Raw genomic sequence first — 17,178 nt, 5'->3', positions numbered from 1 at the left:
GATGAGTGTCAGACTGGAGTTGGGCTGCTTGAGTTTGAATCTGGACCTTGGGCAAGCATCTTCATTCCCTGTTACTCAGGATGTGATGTCAGCTCATTAGGAAGTTTTTAAAAATACATTTTTTTTTTGCCTGCATGTATGTTTATGTATCACACACTTGCCTGATGCCTGCAGAGGCCAGCGGAAGGCTTCGGATTCCCTGGACCTGGAGTTGTGAGCTGTCATGTGGGTGCTGTGAACTGAACCTGGAGCCCTCTGTAAGTGGCCAGTTCTCTTAATGGCTGAGCCATCGCTCTGACCCCTAGGAATTGTTTTGAGAAACTCTCCCCATCGCCGTGATCCTCAGGTCTCCATTGCAGAGGGTGTCTTCCTCTGCTGCCCTCTACCTTGTGTGTGTATGTGTGTGTGTGTGTGTGTGTGTATGAGTGCGTATGTGTGTGTGTGTGTATGTGTGTGCGTGTGATGTAGACCAGGGGGTGCGGCATGCGCATGGAGGTCAGAGGAAAACTTCGTGGAATCATTTCTCTCCTCCCACATTTATGGGGGTCCCAGGGACCTAACTCAGGTCATCAGAATTATGAGGTATGTCCTTTGCCTGATGAACCAACCATCTTATGGGCCCTCCACCTTGGTTATTTGAGGCAGGGTCTCTTGCTGAACCCAGAGCTCACAGATTGGCTAGATTGACTGGCCACTGGATTCCAGGGATCTGCCAATGTTTGTCCCCTCCCTCGTGCTGGGGTCACATGCATGTGCCATCATGCTTGGCTTTTATGTGGGTTCTGGGGAATGCAGATGCCAGTTGTTATGCGTCTGGGGGTAGACCTCTTACCAAGTAGGCTAGCTCCTAGCCCTGGTTCTGGGTTCTAACATGTTCTTAGATGATGAATTGGGAGCTCGTCCAGGGAGTGGAGGACTCTGAGAACCACAGCTTTATTGCGTTCCAGACACCGGGGCAGAGAGTCACTTTGTCATCAAGCATGTACTGAGGTTTCTCTTAGCTGCATCTCATGTATTTAATGCTACTTTGCTGACACTGTTGGAACTTGGGTTTGAAATCTAAGCAGTTTGGAAGAGTTGGATCCAATAGTTGAAAGAGGCAGAAAGGACCTAAGCAAAGAAACTTGAGGGTAGCCTGAGGCTCAGTAAGAGCAAAGTAGCTGCAGTGGTGGATATATGAACTCATTCATCTTCAGGAGCATACAGTGAGACATGGGCCGAAGGTGAACAGCAGATGAAATATCAGGGACACCCATACCCCTGCCTTAAAGGAAAGGCAAAAGAATAGTCATCGCTGAACAGGAAAGCTGGCAGGAGCGTTCAGAGAGAGAGAGAGAGAGAGAGAGAGAGAGAGAGAGAGAGAGAGCGAGCTGGTGCAGGAGAGCTGTGTGTGTCCTTATCATTAGAGAGAGGACTATTGGCAAACACGGGAGGCCAAAGCTTAAATAGTTAAAGAGCGAGGTTCTCAGACCTGGGAGGACAGGAAGCGGGTGTCCTGTTACCCTTGTGCACGCCTGGTAACCTTCTGTTGCTCAGAGGCAGGGCTTGTTGTAAGCAGTCGTCTCCGGGGCTCTGGTGGTGTGGCATGCAGCTAAGCATGGTGAGTACCGTGTCAGACAGCTCCTGTTTGGCTTGCAACCTGACACATGGAATGGGGCAGAAATGTGCCGGTCTTCTGGTGGCCGTGGCGAGATGCTTATGCTAGATGGTGTTTTTGGAAGAGTATCTGAGAAAGGAAACGGAAAAGCTAGGCTCAAGGTATCCTGTGGCCAGTCTGAGGATCAACCAAAGAAGTTTGCAGCCAGCACAGTGGCAGCAAGGAGCCACACTGAACCCCAAGGTGGGGTGCAGGGGTGTGGGTAATACAACCCACACTACCACAGTGTTAGCAGCTGGGCTAAGCCTAAACAGGTATACAATAATTAAGGGGAGACTTTGTCAATGAATGAATTAAAGGAAAAGGGGTGGGCCTTTAGTCGAAGTAAAACTTCAAGAGGAGAACCTTATTACAGTTGAATAGTTCAGGCCCACAAACTTTGGACGGACTTGAACGTGTAGCTGCAGTTCAGCTCAGGTTTCCCTTGTTGGGAAGACCAAACATCCTTTGCAGACTCCAGTTTGGTTTGTACAATGGTACTGTATGTGAAGGGAGCAGGCAAAAGCATCTTAGCTTAGCTTGAGTACTGCCATTTTAACTTCAAACTTCATTTTACCTGTAAGGTGAAATAGAGTTCAGGTTCCCAAGCCCTAGGGGAGCTGAGACCAGCCCCCTCTCCCTAAATCATAGAAATAGTGATTATGCATCTCTAGAAACACGGCTGGTCCGAACAACAGAAAAAACAAATGAATCCGATCGGTTGGGCTAAAAGACTTGCACATATGTCAGTTGACAACGATGGAACACACAAGAAAACCCCTAATCTTTGATGACTGCTTGGCGAAAACTGTAACCGTAACTTGGCAACAAATGTTTGTGAATTTTATGCTTATAAACCCCACTTCTGCCCCCACTCAGGGTGGCCAGGAAAAAGAAGGCTCCCGAGTCCTTGCCCTGCAGCCGTGATCCATCAGTGACCCTCTCTTGTGGCAAATTATTAAAATCCTTGGAACCCATAATGTTGTCTCTCTCCTCCCCCATGGTGTGTAATGGACTAGGTATAACATATCTATTTGTAGATTCATACGTAAAGATTGCATGAAGCATGCTGGTATTACCTCTGTGGCCAACTACCTCCCCCCCCACCCGCTTCTCATAGACCCGAGAAGCAGGTGGAGTTGGGCTGGCCATTGCCACTATCTGTTCCAGAGGAAGGCAGTTCAGAAGGGACAGGCTTTTCTAGAGCCCCATCTTTGCCCACCTAGCCCCACTGTTTCTTCTAGGCTTCTTTTCTTTCGCCACCTTTTGTGTAGTTACTTTTCTCGTTGTTTTAACAAATACCTGACAGAACCAATTTAAGGACACATGGGTTTCTTTTGCCTGACTACTTAAAGGAATAGCTTGTTATAGTGGGGCACAGGCTTGGAAGTAGGGCTGTGAGGTGGCTAACCACTGCTTCCACAGACAGGAAGCAGAGAATGCTGCCTTACTCAGTCTGGGACTCCAGGCCAGCAGACGGACCCATATCTGGGGCGGGGCTTCCCTCGTGGTTAATCCTCTCTGGAAACACCCGCCTGATAGACAAGCTGAGAGGTGTGTCTCCTGGGTGACTCCAAGCCGAGTCAAGTTGTCAAGGAAGATAAACGAAAACACTTTTTCTCCACCTTTGGATCGCATTTCAAAGACTGGATCACATAGTCCAGAAAGAACTTGGTAAATGGGGAAGCCTGTACCTTTTCTCACCTTAGACTCTCAGTCTGCAAGGGCAAAAACTGTATTATTATTATTAATTATTTTAGTTCAAAAAGTAATAAAAGTAATAGGTAATGGTGGGAAGAAGTTTGAATAACAGAGGTGGAAACTAAAAAAAAAAAAATAAAACTCTAACAGCCACTTTCATTTCCTACAAGTAGTCAGTGCCAGTAGCTCTTGGCTGTTTGAGAAAGCCTGTGCTTATGAAATCAGGCGCGTAAATGAATCACAAGACTAGCAAGTGTGCACATTTTACATAATCAGGACGGCTGTAAATCACTCTGGTGAGTGCTGGGTAAGGCTCATTATTCTGTCTAATTACCTGCTATCTGTTTGCCCACCATCGATCCTTTCTTTTATCCCCTGGGCTCAGACATTCATCCCAATGAGATCGATCTCTATGTAATCTTTCTGAATTATTATTAAATGTGATTGTATTAATATTAAACCAGAAATGGCATACATGTATGTGTGTATATGTGTACATATGAAGTCATTATTCCCTATTGATATAAAAGCTGTCTTGCCCTTATGAGTTGCAACAGAGTATTTTGTTGTGTACTTTGCTTTCTTTTCTTTTGAGACAGGGTTTCTCTGTGTAGCTGTGGCTATCCTGGAATTTGCTTGGTAGACCAGTCTGGCCTAGAATTCAGAGGTCTGCTTTTGCCTCCTGAGTGCTGGGATTAAAGGCATACACCACTACTGCCTGCTGTACTTCACTTTGTTATATATTTTCTTGTACATTACTTGTATAAATAATAATATTGCAATGGCATTTGTTTCATAGGCACGTTTGTGCAGGTGAGTTTGTCTATGGGGTAAATTTTAATTCACCTTTTTATTAAGTGTGTGTGTATGTGCATGTTGGTGATCAAACTCAAGACTTTGTGTGTGTAAGGCAAGTGCTCTACCACTGAGCTACAACCCCGGGCTTCTGTCCCTCTTGATTATTTTTTGGACACTTACTCAGGTTGGCCTTGAATTTATACTATAGGCAGGTCTTGAACTCTTGAACTCTTGATCCTCCTGACTCAACCTCCGGAGTATCTGGGATTTTAGGTCCTCATGTACCTGGCCTGTCTTTAAGAAGTGATTTTTTTTTTCTAAAAATTCAATTTTTCTCTTTAGTGTTGGAGATAAAATCTAGGGTCTTATGAATGCTTGACAGTCATTCTACTACATACTTATAATAATAATTATTCTCCTCTTCTTCTTCCTTCTTGTTTTTTTTTTTTAAGGCAAGTTTCTCTATGTAGCCCTCTATAGAACTCCTTCTATAGACCAAGCTGGCCTTAGACTCAGAGATCCACCAGTCTCTGTCTACAAGTGCTGAGACTAAAGGCATGTGCTACCACCACCAGCTTATAATTCTTAGTAGTAGTATATTAATTTTGAATTTCCATTGATATTGTCAAATTTAAGACAGAAAAAATTATGCCTACTGTTTTAGTTTGGGTTTCTATTGTGTGATAAAACACCACAATTAAAAACAATTTGTGGAGGACAGGGTTTATTTCAGTTTACAGCTCTCATCAAAAGGAAGTCACTAAATGAAGTCAGTTCCTCAAGGCAGGAACTGAAGCAGAAGCCATAGAGGAATGGTCTTTACTGGCTTACTCCTATGGCTTGCTCAGTTTGTGTTTTTATACATGCTAGGGCTATACAACACAGTGGGTTGTGTTATGGTTTAGATAAAATGCTGCGGTTCCCCAGGGGCATAGCGGCAGGCCACGAGGGCCAGCGGGTCCCAGGCAGGGAGCAGTGCAGAGGGTCAGAGACAGAAACAGATAGGCACTCTATGCAAAGAAAGTGGGTATTTATTTAGTGGGCTATGGAAGGGAAGGGGAGGGGGAGAGAGAGAGAGAGAGGAGGGTGGAAGGGAAAAGGAAAGAGAAGGGAAAGAGATGGAAAAGGATCGAGCTTGCAGGCTGGAAGAGGAAGAGCTGCTTGCCTCAGAGGAAGGGGGAGGGAGTGGGCGGGGCTTGTCACTTAAAGGGACAGAACAGACCATTACAGGTTGTACTCTTACACATCAATCATCAGTTAAGAAATCACCTCACATGATTGCCTACATCCTGATCTCATGGAGATATTTTCTCAATTGTAGTTCCTAACTCCAGATATTTCTAGTTTGACAAAAAGCTGGCAAGCATACCTACCAAGAGTACAGGAAATAGAATCCCAGTCTTTTGTGGGAAAGATAAGAGCTCTTTTCTCTATCCTGTTAACAGGCTTGGAGTAAAGCTCCACGTTAGAGCATTTGCCTAGCATGCCTAAGGCCCTGTGTGTAATCCTCAATGCAGGAAAAAAAAAAGCAACAAACAAACAGGCCCATCATAGACTGAGTACCATTTGTGCAGAGACAGAGCGGCTTTCCCAAGCCTCTCTGGCTGGGCTGGACAAAGGACTTAGTCACATGATCACACTTTACTGCAGGAGAAGCTGGGAAATGTAGTCCAGACATGCTCTACCAGAATGTGGTGTAACCGACGGCACAGTTCTGTCATTAAATGGCTCTGCCATTCCCGGCGGGGGGGGGGGGGGGGAGGGGGGCAGAGTTGTTGGACTTTATCCCAAGTAACTGGACCATTTGTACACTTGACAAAATTCCTTGCCAGGCACTACTGCAGTGGTTCTGTAGGGGTTCCTGAGGACCCCACCATGTACCAGGCCCTAGGCTGAGTGTGTCATCTGCCTCCCTCCTCACCACGGTCCTTCCATGTGGGTTTCCTGCTCTCCCACAGACACAGGAGGTTTAAGATGAAGAGATTTGCCCAAGGCAGAGGATACATATCTGTGCAGTGGAAGGCCCACGTTTCCTTCCCACACTGTATCCATGTCACACAATCAGTGCGTCGTACTGAGTAGCTTTTATATTTTTGGTTGTGAGCCTAGCCTGAGCTGTCTTTCTAGCCCCTGAGTAGCTCTCATATAGACAACTCACTGTGCCCTGCTTTAGGTTTTGCTGAACAGATATATGGAAGATATAGCCATTCGAACCTATCTGACCGGGTCTCTTCTATTTTTCAGGTCCTCTTTCAGCTCCTTGGCCAGTGGCCTTGGTGGCCCTCTACCCCCGTGGTCAGCCCAGAGCCTCTCCTGCCCATGCAGTACCCAGCAGCGGCTGTTGAGGGCCTTAGTGGCCCGCTATCCGGGGTCTACACACTCCCCGCCTTCAAGTTCCAGCCTCGCCGTGAGAGCATAGACTGGAGGCGCATCAGCGCTGTGGACGTGGACCGCGTGGCCCGGGAGCTGGACGTGGCCACTCTGCAGGAGAACATTGCTGGTGTCACCTTCTGTAACTTGGACCGAGAGGTGTGCAACCACTGTAGGCAGCCTGTGGACCCGGTGCTGCTCAAGGTACTGCGCCTGGCACAGCTTATCATCGAGTACCTGCTGCACTGCCAGGACTGCCTAAGTGCCAGTGTGGCGCAGCTCGAAGCGCGGCTGCAGGCCAGCCTGGGCCAGCAGCAGCGCGGCCAGCAGGAGCTGGGGCGCCAGGCTGATGAGCTCAGGGGTGTCCGGGAGGAGAGCCGGCGCCGGCGAAAGATGATCAGCACCCTGCAGCAGCTGCTTCTGCAGACGGGCGCCCACAGCTACCACACGGTGAGGATTCTTCGCGGCGGGGCACCTAGACGGTGCACCTTAGGCACCAGGTCAGACAGAACGGCGCTGCCTTGGGCCACAAGACGATTGGAGGCCATTCTCACCAGTTAGGAGCAGACTGTAGAGATGACTTTCTGAAAAGTCTGAGGATTTGGGCTCAGTGTTATGCAAGTGTAGAGCGGGTGTGTGAGAGACGAGTGTGCAGGGTTATACATACAGAGTACTCCTGTGCGTGGAGAGGGTGCATGCATAGTGTGTGAAGGTGTGGCTGCATGAGGTTTGTATCTGTGCGTGTGGGTGTGTTAACTGTGTATAGGCAAATGATTGAAGTACCTCTGTGATATCTGTATCTGTAGAATACGTGTTATGTAATGTGTGCTGAACTGACTTACCACGATGGATACAGCTAAGAAGACTAATATAAGCATGCATTTATGATGTGTGTCTTGTATGTCCTGAGCCAGTGAAGGATGTGAATGTTTGTCTGTACATATAGAGGCTTACATAATGGTGTATGTGTGAATGAATGAGGGTTATGTAGTGTATGTGCCTGAGGATGTGAGTATGTGTGGAAGGCATATGCGCTTGTGTGTGTACAAGGATAGAGTCTGAATTTATGCTGAGTGTGCCATGTAAAGGCATGTGTACATGGATGCATGTGGCTAGTGACACATGTGTGGCAAGGCGTAGTGGAGGCAGGCTCATTTTAGAAAAATTATTTCATAATTCAGACAAGTAATAATTCATAGCCAGTACAGCACTTGAATGTTTGGATCTACTGCACCAGTGACGTAGGTTGAGACATTAATCCTTGTCACAGGCAGACTCTTGAATGTAATTATAGTTCATGCTAGTTTAGGCTTTCAGGAGATTCATAGTTTGGAGGCAAGGCTATTAGTGTGGGGTGGGGTATCTTCTTGTCCCACCCTACTTATATTCCTCCTATAACTAGAGGTTTATTTCTGTGAAGTCTCAGTGGTCAGAATCTGTCAGTACAGACTCTGTCCATTGTGACTGTCCTGCAGGTAACAGAGATCTGTCTGGCTCTGCTTCCTGAGTACTCCAATTAAAGGTGTGTGCCACCAGGACTTAAAAAAAAAGTCACCTCCTAGAAAATGTATATACCATTTTTGATTCTATAATTGTATATAATGACTGGAATTTAGCGACATGGTCACCAGTTGTAAGGACCGCTAGGACATATATATGGTGGTTATTTTTACTGGCCTTGTGTTCTGTTCAAAATCAGGGATCCTATTTTCCTTCCTTTCCCACTTCTACCATCCTTCTTTATTTATGTGATGATGGGAATTGAACCCAGGGTTTCACACCCTCCAAATCCTTCAAATGATTCCTGTTTCTGAAGCAGCTCTTGGGCCCCTTGGAGGCAGATTTTCAATACAGGGAAGTCCCATGCTGTCTGGGGGATCTAATCCAGTTCTTCCGATTGTCCCCCCTCTGCGTAGTGCCATTTGTGTGACAAGACATTCATGAATGCCACCTTTCTCCGGGGCCACATCCAGCGCAGGCATGCAGGTGCTGCAGAAGTCGGTGAGTCCGGGAAACATCTGGGAGCTGCTAGGCTAGGATTTGGTGAGTGGGGCCCATACATATGAACTTGCCCTTAGAGCCTCCTAGAGATTCCATATGAGCAGTGCAGTCTTGTCTGAGTTTTCATACCACCCACTGTGTCTGAAGGACCTTTCGTCTCCCTGCCTCGTCTGAAGCTCTCTGAGGCTGGCTGTGAGCATAAATGGGGCAAATGAGCAGTCAGACCAGTTCTTTGGCTGTTCTGTATGCTGGCGCTTATCGTGACTTAATCACTTTATTTAATTTTACCATTTCAAATTCCAAAAGGAGCAGCAAGGCTTTGCACTGTACCCATACATTTACATATGCTTTTTGAGTTCAACAGAAGTATCTGTACAATAAACACATAATATAACACAACAATTTCATTGGGAAAGCGTCGTTATTTTTCATCATTGTAATTCCTGAAGGCGTAAGTCACAAACAATGCCACACCAATTTGGGTGATATTTATTTAAAGGGGAAAAACTTACAGATCACTGTCCCAGGCAACAGCCCTCTACGCGACCAGGAGTCTAGTCGCCGGCGGAGCAGGAAGTGAAGAGAGAGCGGAGAGGGAAGTGGCCGCTTTTTTAAAGGGAGAGAGACCACGCCCCAAGGGGCTGGTATCTCAGCGGCGATAGGTTGGAGGAGTGGGAGGACCTCCCGCAACACCTCCCCCTTCTGTTTAAATAAGAGAGTTCTAAACCTACTATGAAATTATATACAATAAGTACAAATATCCTATTCTAATTGCTTAGGTCTTGTATAATAAATAACTTGGCCAAGTCATGAGAGAAAGTAACTACATTTATATAGTCTTCAACCCCATCAAAGATCTGAGAAGGGAAATAATGTTACCTGGGTAATTAGGAAGTTCAGTAAAACAACTTCCAAAACATGCATCAAATCACAGAGACAACTAGCTACCTAGGCAATCACCCAAAGTCACATTAGCAGCGTTGAAGCAACCAACTTTGGCTAAGGCCTAAAATAACTGACACACCATTTTCAAAGGCAAGCAACTTTCAAAACTATCTTACCCTGTCTTGGCAGGATAAGACAGCCCTGTTTTATCCATTGATGCATGCTCTGTATCTTTGTCAGTGGTTGAGGTATGGGCATTTCTTTGCCCCAAGGCCAGTTCTGCCAAAAAGAAATGCTCCAGGTGGAGTGTCTTTGGTGCTCAACATTCTCTCGGGAATAGAGTGGTGTTGCCAGGAGCAATTGTGTCTCACTACCACAAAACTCTGAGTTAGATTAAAGGCCATTTTCTACAGCTCTTTGAAGAAGTTGAAGATTATCTATCTATACTGAGTATAATCTCTATATATCTAAAGAACCTGATTAGTCTAATTATAAATGACAAACTTAGATGACTATTAGTCTATATAATTCTCAATATCTATCTAACTTAAAGACTAAGACAATAAACGACTGTGAAACAAATGAGGACAATGACCTCCAAATATAAACAATGTACAAATATACATTGCAGTAGGTAAATATATATCAATACACAAACATTATATAAGTATCTTAATCAGAGGTAGAAATGTACACTGCAATATGGTAAATATATACAATATATATATCAATACAATATATGTCAATACATAAAAAATGTTTTAAACAGAGGTAGAAACATGAATGCATACAATAGTCAATACAATTTAACTTTGTATCAATATACAAGAATCTATATCAATATATTTGTCTAACAACAGTAACTGACAATTACAAATCTATTATCCCATCATCCCTCTTTTTTTTTTTTTTCAAAATGATCCCTGAGCTTATAAAATTCCTCCCCCAACCCTCAATCGTATACTAATTATAATCAACCCCTAAATGATGTCCCTAAACCCAAGGGCAAACTTTACTGGGAGAGGGGACGTCGTCCTCTAAAATTACTTCCAGCTGTCATAGGGGCGACGTTCTTTCTGGGGGATCCTGTGAAAGCAAAATGATGGTTAAATTTCAAGATCAATGTCTTTTAAAATTGCCAATAGTCTCTGAGTATTTTGTGCAGGTCTGGCCAAAATGTTGTATAAGATGTGCACCATTTCAGCTAACCAAGTTGGAACTGTCTTGTGCAGCTGGTACCCAAAGCAGGTCTTGTTGTAGCGCTATCAGTATCATGACGTCATATCAACCAGGTGGAGTTGTTGTTATGGGGCCCCATCTTCTTCCTGGAAACTTCAAATGTCACTTCAGGAAAAACTCATTGTTCATTGTGAAAAACTTAAACATTAGTCATATAGACATATATAGACATATATATATACATATTCACTGAAAGGCATGATAGATATGTTCAATGAAAAGTATGATAGATATGAAGAAAAGCAAATAGTTTTCTAAACTCATATTTCTTTCTGTCCCATATCATGGCTCTTGACATGAGACAGAAACTCCAGAAACTCTGGGTTTTTCTCTTACCAACAGGCTTGGAATTGGAGAGGGACTGAGCCAGAGTCCAACTTCAAAACCAGCTTTATAAATTTAGAAATATGGTTTAATATTACTTACACAACCCTTTCAGTTTTCTTGATATTTCCTATTGGGCAGGTATTTTTCCATCTGTCAGTATCCAAATATCCAGGGTCCCTTGAATTTTTCAAAGATGAGTGTTTTCCTGTGGAGATAAGAACAGAACCCTGCCCCCATTCTATATGTTTTTCTTACCATCTGTATGAATATCATCATTGTAGATAAGTTGTCATTTCTCCTTTCCAAGAGGTTTCTCCTCTTCAAATCGAAACTTTATTAATTTTGATGGTATCCACAATTTTTCTTCTCCTGTGGAAACAAGAGCAAAACCCCTTCCCCAACGTAGCACATCTCCTGGCTTCCATTGAGAGGTCAGCACATCTTTGAAATAAATCGGTTGATTTAGTTCAGCAGACTTTTCCATTATCCAATGTCTCTCTGCTGCTGTCGTTCCTTTCTCATTAGCGTTAAGAAAATTCAAGGTTAATAAAGCATTATGTAATCTATTTCTGGGGGTATTTTCAGTCCCTTTCTGTTTGTTCAGCATATCCTTTATAGTACGATTTGATCTTTCTATAACTGCCTGACCTGTAGGATTGTTTGGTATACCTGTAATGTGTTTTATATTATAATAATCAAAAAAGCATTTCATTTTCTTAGATACATATGCTGGACCATTATCTGTCTTTATTTGTGCAGGTATACCCATGATGGCCATAACTTCCAATAAATGTGTGATTACTGAATCAGCCTTTTCTGAGCTCAGGGCAGTAGCCCATTGAAAACCTGAATACGTGTCTATGGTATGGTGTACATATTTTAATTTACCAAATTCCATAAAGTGGAACACATCCATCTGCCAGATTTCATTTCTCTTAGTACCCTTTGGGTTACTCCCTGCAGGCAACGGTGTTTGATTATAGAAAGAACAAGTAGGACATCTCTTTATAATGTCCTTAGCTTGTTGCCAAGTAATGGAAAATTCTTTCTTTAGGCCTTTACTATTGACATGATGCTTCTTATGAAATTCTGAGGCCTGCAACACACTTCCAATCAATAATTGATCAATCTCAGCATTGCCTTGGGCTAGAGGACCAGGCAGACCTGTATGGGACCGGATGTGTGTTATGTACATCGGACAAAGCCTGTTCCTGATTATGTCTTGTACCTGGATAAACAATGAAGTCAACTCTGTGTCATCTGGTATAAATTCAGCTGTCTCAATATGCAAGATAACTCTTTCTGCATATTGTGAATCTGTAACTATATTAAGAGGTTCTTTAAAATCCCTTAGCACCATAAGAATGGCATATAATTCTGCCTTCTGGACAGAATTATAAGGGCTTTGTTCCACCTTACTCAATTCATCTGACTTGTAACCTGCTTTCCCTGATTTATTTGCATCAGTATAGAAAGTACGGGCTCCAGTTATTGGAGCATCACGTACAATTCTAGGAAGAATCCAAGAAGTTCTTTTTATGAGGTTAAGTCTACCACTTTTGGGATAGTTGCTATTAATTTCTCCCAAAAAATTAGCACAAGCTCTTTGCCACGGTTCATTGTCTTCCCATAACTTTTTTATTTCTTCAGTAGTAAAAGGCACTATAATTTCTGCTGGGTCTATACCTGCTAGTTGACGAAGTCTCAGCTTACCTTTTATAATTAATTCAGAGACTTTTTCCACATAAGTTTTTAATTTTTTACTTGGTTTATTAGGTATAAATATCCACTCTAAAATAATATCTTCCCTCTGCATTAGAATCCCTGTAGGAGAAATTCTGGAAGGCAATATGACTAGGATGCAGCTAAGATTTGGGTTCACCCTATCCACATGTGCCTCCTGTAATTTTTCCTCAATCATTGTCAGTTCCTTTTCTGCTTCAGCTGTCAGTTCTCTTGGACTATTCAAATCTTTATCACCATCTAAGGTTTTGTTTAAATGAACTACTAGATCAGGTGTTATCCCAACAGCTGGTCGTAGACTGGAAATGTCTCCTAACAATCTTTGGAAGTCATTAAGAGTCTTTAAGCGGTCTCTCCTAATTTGTGCCTTTTGCGTTTTAATTTTCTCTAACCCTATTCTGTAACCTAGGTAATTAATAGAGTTTCCTCTTTGAATCTTTTCAGGGGCAATTTGTAATCCCCACCTAGGCAAGACTTTCTTTACTTCTTCAAACATCCTTTCTAAAGTATCTTTATTTGAATCAGATAACAAGATGTCATCCATGTAATGATAAATGATGGACTTGGGGAATTGTTTACGAATTATTTCCAATGGCTTACTTACAAAATATTGGCACAGTGTAGGACTATTGAGCATACCCTGTGGGAGGACAGTCCACTGATATCTCTTATTAGGCTGAGAATTATTATAAGTAGGCACTGTGAAGGCAAATTTTTCTCTATCCTTTTCTTGTAACGGTATAGTGAAAAAACAATCTTTCAAATCAATAACTATAAGAGGCCATCCTTTTGGTAACAGAGAAGGCAAAGGAATTCCAGACTGTAGTGGGCCCATAGGTTGAATTACTTTGTTGACAGCTCTTAGATCTGTCACCATTCTCCATTTACCAGATTTCTTTTTTACAACAAACACAGGAGAATTCCAAGGGCTGGTTGATTCTTCAATATGGTGAGCATCTAGTTGCTCTTGCACCAGCTGTTCCAATGCCTGTAGTTTATCTTCAGCTAGAGGCCACTGTTTGATCCATATTGGCTTCTCAGTTAGCCATTTTAAAGGTAGGGCTGTTGGTACCTCTAAAGGTTTGGTATTTGCTGTATGTTCTTGTACAGCCTGAATGGCTGGTGACCTTTTTTCATAATACCTCATCATATCCTTCCCAGAATTATGAATTCCTGGAAATACAGGAATGTTAATCTGGGTATTCCATTGCTGTAGCAGGTCACGGCCCCATAAATTTATGGCAATATTGGCTATATATGGCCTTAGTCTTCCTATTTGCCCTTCGGGCCCTATGCATTCAACCCATCTTGTGCTTTGTTTTACACGAGATAGGGTTCCAATTCCTAGGAACTGAACATCTACCTCTTGAAGAGGCCAATTCGGATGCCAAGATTCTGGCGTAATGATACTTACATCCGCACCTGTGTCTAATAAGCCTTCAATAAAAGTGCCATTTATACAGACTCTTAGCTTTGGTCTTTGATCATTAATAGAAGTCTGCCAAAATATACGTTTACTCTGTCCTACTGGGTTTTTTGACTCATCCTCCACACGTAATTCATCATTTAGACCAGTATTACTTTTTACAGCAGAAATTGGAGCTTTTAATTTTCTTGGTGAGGCACGTTCTCCACTGTGACTGGGAATGACTGGGCCACTGTTGGCTTGGGGGCCTGCGAGAGGCCCCCCATGGAGTTTCCCGATGATATCGGATTGCCCCGTCTATCTGTTGTTGACCTACATTCGTTGGACCAATGCCTGCCTTTACCACATCTCCTACACATACCTGAAGGCCGGGGTCTCCTATTTTTGTCATTCCCAGAAGAGATATTATTCCTAGAAATTCTTTGCCTGCAATCCCTTTGTAAATGTCCTAATTTACCACAATTAAAACACCTGGCAGTTTGATGTCTCCTCATTGCTTTGGAAATCACTTCTCCTACCCAAGATTCATCATTATAGCTAAACGTCTCAACATTCATCGTATGCTGAATCCATTCATCCATAGGTGCTGATCTAGACTTTAAAGGCCCAATTATCTTTTTGCATTCTATGTTTGCATTCTCAAAAGCTAGAGATTCAAGAAGTATTCGTCTAGATTCTGGGTCTGTTACCCCTATGTCCAGAGCCTTAATCAATCTTTGCAAAAAGTCAATAAAGGGTTCTCTCTGTCCCTGCCTAATTCTGGTATATGATTCAACCCTTTTTGCTGGATCTTGTATCCTATTCAAAGCATTTAAAGCTGCTTGGTGACATAGACACAGTACTTCATCGTCATAAAGAGCTTGGGCCTGTGGATCAGCATATTCTCCTGCACCAAGAATTTGATCTTGGGAAACCTCAATACCTTTTGCTCTTCCTTGCTGTTCCATATGTTTGGATTCTTCTCTGAAATAAATTCCAAACATCAAGGAAGGTCCCTTATCTAAAACTGCAGACACTAACTGATGGAAATCATGGGGGATAGCTCTAGCATTAGAAGCCCAAGTCTTTATCATTTCCTTTACATATGCATTGTGCAAGCCAAAATTAACAACAGCTTGCTTAATTTCTTTCAGATCATTCATTGCTATTGGTGTCCATCTAGCTTCTCTGACTCCCTTTGAGCCTTTAGAAGTTGACGCTTTGTCAGAATTAAGTACAGGGTATGTCGCTAGAACCCTGGGTAAGCCAGTTCTAATAGCTGGTGGAGGCATTGTATCCTGTCCTTGTGCCTCCTTACTCTGTTCACCAGCTGCAATAATTTCTCCAATCTTTTCAAACCTTTTTATCATTGTCTCTCTTAAATCCTGAATCTCCTGACCTGTATATATTTCCAGTGATTTCACTGAGGTATCAATTTTTTGGTCCCCATTCTGCACCTGTGATTCCAAAGCTTTAATTTTTTCCTTCAAAGATAACATGTCCTCCTTAAACTTTTCTTGTATATCATGTAGATTCCCATCTTGGAGGTACATTCTGTCTGTTACCTTATCAAAACTTTGTGATAAACTCTGAAGGTCAAATTCAACAGCCTGAACCCTTTCAGGTAACTTTCTAATACCCTTGGATATGGAATCAATTTTGTCTGTCATAGTATCCACTTGTTCAGATAACTTCTGATTTTCAATAATTTTAATCCTGTCAATTAGTTGTTCATTATTAGTTCGTAAAGATTCTATCATTCTTAGGAGTGCCATATTCTTCTGTTCATTATTAGTTTGTAAAGATTCTATCATTCTTAGGAGTGCCATATTCTTCCTTAATGATAGAATATGGAAAAGAAAACTGAAGCCTAGTAACAAGCAAATTAAGGTATTCCCATACTCATATAAACCTTGTATGATGTAATTCATTGTATTAGTAAATATAAAATTACTAATCCATTGTATTAGTGAAAACAAAGCAGTAAAATTTGCGTTAGAAACGAAAATTGCCATATTACCTATTGTCCAGCAGGTGGCGCTGTTGCAGAATCGCGATGAAAACATGGTCCTGTTTCAGTGCCTTAGTAGATGTTAAAAACTGGAAAACGCAAGTTTCTCAACAAAGTAAATGTAATTAAATCAATTCCAGAGACGGAACCAGAAACCCAGAATCCAGGGGTAGAGAAGAGCAATCTGGAAGCTGCTTATGCCTCCACTTGACAAAGTCACCCTGAGGGGTTGCAGCTTTCAGCAACCGCGTGCTCTGGTTCGCGTCACTTTAAGAGCTGTGCTTACAAGAGAGATTTAAAAACAATTCAGAAAAGAGCAAACCACGGGAGGCCAAGGCCGCCGCTGCAAGGCACAGGCAGTGGCTGAGGAAGCAAGGGCTCCCGCCAAGCCGAACTTGCGGCCGCCAAGCCGAACTTGCGGCCGCCAAGCCGAACTTGCGGCCGCCAAGCCGAACTTCCGGCTGCCAAGCCGAACTCGCGGCTGCGAGCCGGGAGAGGTTCTAAAACCAAACGTTGGGTGCCAAATGAAGGCGTAAGTCACAAACAATGCCACACCAATTTGGGTGATATTTATTTAAAGGGGAAAAACTTACAGATCACTGTCCCAGGCAACAGCCCTCTACGCGACCAGGAGTCTAGTCGCCGGCGGAGCAGGAAGTGAAGAGAGAGCGGAGAGGGAAGTGGCCGCTTTTTTAAAGGGAGAGAGACCACGCCCCAAGGGGCTGGTATCTCAGCGGCGATAGGTTGGAGGAGTGGGAGGACCTCCCGCAACAAATTCCTTCTTTTTTTTTAAATGAATTTTAGAATTGAAAATGTAACTCAGTAATTTAGGCTTTGCTTGAACGAGTGAAGTTCTAGGTTCAGTTCTTAGACACACACACATACACGCACATACAGAAAGAGAGAGAGAGAGAGAGACAGAGAGACAGAGAGAGAGGTGGGGGGGAGAGAGAGAAGAGAGCGAGCTAGCTTAAAGCAGTATTGTTTAACTATGTACTTATATATCTCTTCATAATTCTATATTGAGGATTATTAAGGAAAATAGTCTATGTCTTATATACT

At 43.1% G+C, this 17,178-nt stretch overlaps 1 protein-coding gene across 2 annotated transcripts in view; it reads left to right on the top strand.

Moving 5' to 3' along the window:
- Window positions 1–17,178, top strand: part of Dzip1l (DAZ interacting zinc finger protein 1 like) — a 46,586-nt gene that overhangs the window by 4,634 nt on the left and 24,774 nt on the right. For both annotated transcript variants that reach the window (XM_075964883.1, XM_075964884.1), the window contains exons 3-4: window positions 6,380–6,955; window positions 8,422–8,506. In XM_075964883.1, the coding sequence (XP_075820998.1) occupies window positions 6,455–6,955; window positions 8,422–8,506 (586 nt within the window). In that variant the 5' untranslated portion in view covers window positions 6,380–6,454. The remainder of the gene's footprint in view (window positions 1–6,379; window positions 6,956–8,421; window positions 8,507–17,178) is intronic.

Source organism: Microtus pennsylvanicus, chromosome 3, assembly GCF_037038515.1.
Source record: "Microtus pennsylvanicus isolate mMicPen1 chromosome 3, mMicPen1.hap1, whole genome shotgun sequence".
NCBI classification, from domain to species: domain Eukaryota; kingdom Metazoa; phylum Chordata; class Mammalia; order Rodentia; family Cricetidae; genus Microtus; species Microtus pennsylvanicus.
This window is presented reverse-complemented; position numbering and strand designations above follow the sequence as displayed.